The sequence below is a fragment of the Phoenix dactylifera genome, chromosome 6, assembly GCF_051530095.1.
Source record: "Phoenix dactylifera cultivar Ajwa chromosome 6, Ajwa_hap1_PhDact_Kaust_v1.1, whole genome shotgun sequence".
Lineage (NCBI taxonomy): Eukaryota > Viridiplantae > Streptophyta > Magnoliopsida > Arecales > Arecaceae > Phoenix > Phoenix dactylifera.
In genome coordinates this window covers 31,373,777-31,379,776 of record NC_143195.1, presented here as the reverse complement: position 1 = coordinate 31,379,776, position 6,000 = coordinate 31,373,777, and the positions used below count along the sequence as shown (strand labels likewise).

General features: G+C 43.0%; 1 protein-coding gene across 2 annotated transcripts; it reads left to right on the top strand.

Moving 5' to 3' along the window:
• The first annotated feature begins 419 nt into the window (after positions 1-419).
• On the top strand, positions 420-2,421 carry LOC120103910 (growth-regulating factor 12-like). 2 transcript variants are annotated; one of them, XM_039126656.2, is made up of 3 exons: positions 420-805; positions 925-1,152; positions 1,749-2,421. In XM_039126656.2, exons 1-3 carry the CDS (start codon positions 688-690, stop codon positions 2,204-2,206), a joined length of 804 nt encoding a protein of 267 aa, XP_038982584.1. In that variant the 5' UTR covers positions 420-687; the 3' UTR covers positions 2,207-2,421. The 2 variants fall into 2 exon arrangements, with proteins under 2 accessions (XP_038982584.1, XP_038982585.1); XM_039126657.2 differs by having other exon boundaries at positions 685-805; positions 914-1,152.
• The last annotated feature ends 3,579 nt before the right edge of the window (positions 2,422-6,000 follow it).

Below are 6,000 nucleotides of genomic sequence, written 5' to 3'. Positions count from 1 at the left end.
TGATGATATTGGACAAGTGTAAATAACGTTATATTTGCATTCTAATATCCTGGATATAAGGAATAAAACATGAATCACAAAGTTCACCACCCGGATAGGACAGGGACTTCCGTTGTCAGGAGACCCTGGCACTGCAAGGCGGTGTGGTTTACCTGGCTGTGTCCGTGACTAGGCCATCCTGTAGCTGATATGTAAGGCCAAGAGGACACAAGTATCGCATCCTATGTCTCGTGATCCGTGAGGTAAAACCGCGTTTACGTTCTAGTTACCTCAGCAGTATTTCCAAAAATAATAATAAGAATAATAATAATTCCTTCTAACAGACTGTTCTGGCTGCAGTAACACATTGTTGATAGTCCTAGGGCAAGAAAAACGTTCCACTTAAATAACGGCGTTATATAAACCTCTCCTCAGCCCTCACCCTTAATTAGTTCCCTGAGTCCCTACTCCCTGCTGCCTTACTGACAACAATCTATCCCGTAAATCTCAGACGACCCTCTCTCGGGTCCTGTCACCAACACCAGTTTGGTTTTGGGCCGGGAAAAAGTGTTCTTGCCTTCGGACTTGGGAGAAGAGCAGAGAAGAGAAGAAAGAAGCGTTCTCTCCGCTCTCCGATCTGAGCGAACCAGTTGGGGCTGCCTTGTCGACTTAAAACCATCCTTTTCAACGCGTGTGGATGTCCAGAGGATGGCCGAGGAACAGAACCCACCACCAGCACCACCCCAAGAAGAGCAGCAGCAGCGGCAGCGGCGGAGCCTACTCCCACCGCTCTCCAAAATCCCTCGCCTTTCATCAGATGCCTCGGGTAGTACTTTGCTCCCTTTTGAATATTACTCCACTCTCTTTGCTATATCTATATTATCTCCCTCTCTTTTTTGTTGCTGTTGGGTTGAGTTGATGATGGGATTATAAGTTTTTTTGTAGGGGCGGTGACGATGGCGGCTCCATCGCCACTGGGGTTGGGGCTGAGACTGGGGCTGGGAGGTGGTTACAGCAGGCCGGCTTTCACATTTATGCAGCTGCAAGAGCTGGAGCACCAGGCGCTCATCTACAAATACATGGTCGCGGGCGTCCCCGTCCCGCTCCACCTCGTCCTCCCCATCTGGAAGAGCGTCGCTGCCTCCTCCTACGGCCCGCACCACTGCCCCTCGTGTATGCACTCCTTCTTTCCTCTCTCTCTCTCAAACCTTTTTTTTTTCTATCCTTTTTACTGTTGGCTTATTTAGTTTGATTGGGTTCATGTCGTGCATCATTTGATTCTGTGGTGGTCCTTGTTTTGAGGTTTTTAATGTTGAGCTCCTAGCTCCTCGTGGAACATCTTTCTTGGAATAAAAAGCACAGGACTAGGATCATTGATCCGTCATTTTCCTTCGTATGTAGCTCTTTTCATTTTCTCAATTATGCTGATGGGGTGACCATTAAAGAGAAAAAAGAGAACACCAGTTTGAAGTTTATTTTCTTACCAAAAAAATATTATCTTCGTTGCTGTCTTTCTTTACATATGATTAATCATTACAATTGTGCCCAGCAACTCAGTTCTTGTGTTCTACACTTTTATTTCGAACATCCAACTGTTTTAATCAAGTCCTTGGGGTTTTATATGGTTTTTAGAGTCTGTTATACTCTTTGCGCATAAACTACTTGCTTTTGAAGTTTGAACATAAGAGAACTGCTTTTTTCTTCGCGTTCAAGTGTTAAAAAATTTAGAGTCCTTGGGGTTTGACTCTCCTGGGTTGGTTTAACAACAGTCATGGGGTACGGGAGCTTGTGCTTAGACTACAGGAATAGCATGGAGCCGGAGCCCGGGCGGTGCCGAAGAACCGACGGCAAGAAGTGGCGGTGCTCCCGGGATGTCGTCCCCGACCAGAAATACTGCGAGCGCCACATGCACCGCGGCCGCAACCGTTCAAGAAAGCCTGTGGAAGCAGGAGCTGGAGCAGCCGCCGCCGCCTCGACGGCCACTGCCACTCCGGCCGCCACCACATTGCAAGTCGAAGCCAACAACAATGGTAGCAACACCACCACCACCACCACCACCTATCTCTCCATTGCCATCCCATCTGGCGGTGGGCTCCATTTGATGCCCACCACCAACTCCAGCAGCAGCAGCAGCGGCGGCAGCAACAACGTGTCGCCTCCCAGGCTTGGCTTCTCACCCACCAGCGTCCTCCAGGGCGGCACCGCTTGCAAAGCCGGACCTTCTTGAGAGTTGGGACCCCTCTCTCTCTCTCTCTCTCTCGTTTGTCTTTTCTTCTTTTTTTTATCCTGATGTGAGTGTTGGAGGAGGACACCGAGGTTTGCTGTTGTGTCTTTTGGGAGAGAGAACCCCAGGGGCTGCGACCCTACCGGCCTCCCATCCCATGAGCCTCCTCTTCTGTTCTGTGTCTTAGTATGGCCAAAGACTGGTGTGACTGTTTTGAAGCTTCTGGTCTCTTATCCTGTCTCAAGTCATTGAGCTCAATTAGCTACCAGGTAAAGGTAGTGCAGCTTTTTCACCTTAGAATGAAAATGTATATGATACGAATGTGGTGAATGGTAAAGAGACCAAATAGTGGGAGTTATTATTCTTGGGTCGACTTACCTGTCGCTTGTGAGTTTAAAAATATAGATACAAGACTGACTATATATGGTAAAGATGCTCTCGTAGTTTGAGAGATTCCATGTCGGGGGAGGATAAAGGCTGTTCTTTTTACCCGATTGTGTTCCCTGTTGGTGGCGTTGGAGCTTACAGTTCCCGCGTGGTGGATGCCTTATGGTCTGTGGACAGACGAGCAAGGTCTGTCCTTGAAAGCTTCGAGCCTCGCAATTGCCACGAATCCTCCCCGGTCTAGATGCTAGGTGGGACTTAATTGGAGGCTTTTGTGAGACGTGTGCCTTAGGGCATTCTTTAGCTCTGGAATCCACTGATTAAAAGGATGAGACCGTACGTAAGGAGGAGGCAAGATGACGCGCGCCGACCGGGAAAACAACTAGCGCATGAGAACCTATGTTTAGGTACTTTGGGGTTGGTGAAAGTTTCAGGCCCTGTAAATCTTGAGTCATTAGTATGGTCTTGCTTGCCTAGAATTGCAAACTAATCCTCGGAGCTCCAGTCTCCGTATATCTGCTCTGATTTCAGGGTTATCCTAATTTGAACGTATTTTCAAACATTTATTCGGTAATTAGTTTGGTAGCTGGCTACACTGCCAGGGTTTGGTGTGACATTCCAGTTGGAAATTGGTCTGGTGCTTTCCATTGCGTCGTCCTCCCCAAACTGCATGTAGATTGAGATCCAGATTGATAAAGAGAATTGGGCTACGCGCCTCGATTGACTGCTCAAAAAATTACTTAGGCGTCATAGATGTATCTTTTGAAGGATTAATGTGAGTCAGTTGCATGACGTGTCTGAATGATGCAATCCAGATGGAAAGTTAAAAGAGCCGGCCACAGCATGCAAAAGACTAATGTCGCAGTTGGAGACCATGTCGACGCATGTAGTGCCTATCACCTCATCCCAAAAAGCTAGCATCAGACTTTATGAATCTGTATTGCAGTGTCTCCTAATCTACATAGGCTATAAGCCGAGTTCGTTTTGATATCATTTGTCACAACTCAGGATCTCATTCCAAAAACTTAGCCGAAATGTATTATTTAGATTTCTTAGTTTTTTATAAGTATACACGATTTTATTGATGAATAACCAATGTGGGACTAAATACATGCCTACATGGTCCTCACATACTCTCTTGATGCGAGACTAAACATACATCCGCACGGATCTTTACATATTCAAGATCTTCTACATAGCACCACAATTCAAGAAACGTGTATATAGCCTGAGTGAGATCCTCAAAATGCCATGCTGCGAGAACACAACTCAGTAAATCCTTTGGTAATATATTGCTTCTATAAATAAAAATTATTTATTAGCCTGCCACTTATATGCAAGGGACTTCATCCCTTGTGGATCATACTCATAATTGAGGTCCACTGGGCCATCATACACTCATCAATCATTAGATGTTAGATGGCTCTGGTGAATTAACAACTCATAACTTTCTTAGCAAGCTAAGCTACATGTGCAACAAATGACCTGATGATATGGCATGTAAAATGATCGTCTGATATGATGTGGCACGTGCGATGATATAGAGGGAGATGAAAAAGGTGCGGATGATTGCTGGCTATACCAGGATCATTTCTTGATCAAGGAACCTTTTTGCGTCGTAGCAAGCACTGGAGTCAATGCACGGCCCTCTACAATGCAAAATAACTCCTTATACAGTAGCAATTTTTTTTTTATTAAAGTTCTTTCTTCTCTTAACCGGCTTCGCTTATGTTAAAGATATAGTTAGTTGGCAAAGCTCTCTCTTGTCTCTTACTTTGTCACTTTTTTTTTCATAACTAAGCGTATTAACCCCCAAATTTTGGTCAAATGAGGATTATTACTAACCTAAAAATAAGTAAATAAGTGCAAGTTACCAAGGGTAAAAGATAATTCTTCCTGGTTAGCTGACCTACATTCAAATCCAACCTTATTATTTGTAGTAAAAATTTATGCTTAAGTTTTGTTCTTTTTTGGGGGGTACAACGGCGACTCACATACAACGGGTGTAGTTGTAGCCCATAAGATCAAGAAGGATGACAGAGTACAATAGATATGGAACCGAGTAGTCATCCTAGATGAACCCCTAGAATGCTGGGCTGCAAAGGATGCTATCCAGCCCGCCACACTATTTACCTTCTTGTAGGTTTGAGTAATCCGATGGGAGACGCACTCACCCAAGAGACGCCAGGTATCATAAATCAAAAATTTGAGAGATCAAGAATGGAAGAGGGCTACCTCCCATCTATAGCCCATTATCTACATGCTCTTCTATTCAAAGGGACAAAAGAAATGATGATGATTTAATGACAAAGAAAAATGTTGCAACAAAAAAAATGTAAAATATTTGTAAGTTGGAAAGAACCATTAGTTTGGTAATCAGGGAATGGTATATTTGGAGGAGGCCTTTCCCTGTCTCATTTTAAATAGGAAACATCATATCTCTAATCATTAAATCTTTCATAAAAAAATGAAATTTAAAGAGTCTGTACAGCAAGCCCTGATCACCAACTGGAATAATACTCGGTTTATACAAAACTGATGCTACGATATATATATACTGTGACTTAAGATCAGGGAAGCCCAGCAATGACAAAAATTTGCCGACTATTCCGAATACTTAGCAGTTGGATGAGAGAAGAATCTCATACAGCAAAGTGTACCACTTAAGGATCTCCGGATGCCCAAGCATTTTTCTCTAGTATCTCACCAAGGCAACAATAAGCTGCTCATCAAATTATTTTTGTGAGATCTCCAAAGCATTTACCATATATGATAGAAGATAAAAGATCTAGAAACCATCATGATTACGTTTCCTATGCCCTAAGAAATAAGGAATGAGATGAGAAAGCAACACGTTTAAGGCTTGATATCACCATGAAACTCATGGGACACTAAACAACCTCTAGTGCTACTGTAAGAATGTTAATGAAAAGAGACGAAAAGAAGGCCCACGTAGAAGAGAATGAAATAATAAAACTATAATATATGAACAGGTGAAAGTGGTAGTATTTGGTCATCATAAAGAGTGCCACGCAACATTAATCACAACAGGCCATCATGAGTTTTAAAACCTAACAATCTACCATAGACTGTAATAATGAATCATTGGGATGTTTGAAATCATTGGAATGTAATAATACTATTCGGTAGTGTTTCCAAGATGCACATTAAATTATGAAGCAATGAAGCACTGATAAGTTGGCATTTAACTGCTATGAGACACTTTCACAAGATTATGATGGCAACTTTAGATTTTAATATTTTTAGTTTCACAGTAAAAATAAAAATAAAAATAACTTAAGACATTATTCACTTTGAATACATGTTCATCCAATTCTCAGATATACTGGAAAGGTATTAAGGTGCCAAGACCGAAAGGATCAGAGCATTTAATAGCTATCAAAGTGTCTCTC

What these genes read in the sequence shown, in the direction of transcription:
- LOC120103910 (XM_039126656.2), top strand. Translation starts at nt 688, where the DNA reads ATGGCCGAGGAACAGAACCCACCACCAGCACCACCCCAAGAAGAGCAG. An exon ending in CCTTTCATCAGATGCCTCGG is followed by an intron (nt 806 to 924) that starts GTAGTACTTTGC and finishes GTTTTTTTGTAG; the next exon opens with GGGCGGTGACGATGGCGGCT. An exon ending in CCCGCACCACTGCCCCTCGT is followed by an intron (nt 1,153 to 1,748) that starts GTATGCACTCCT and finishes GTTTAACAACAG; the next exon opens with TCATGGGGTACGGGAGCTTG.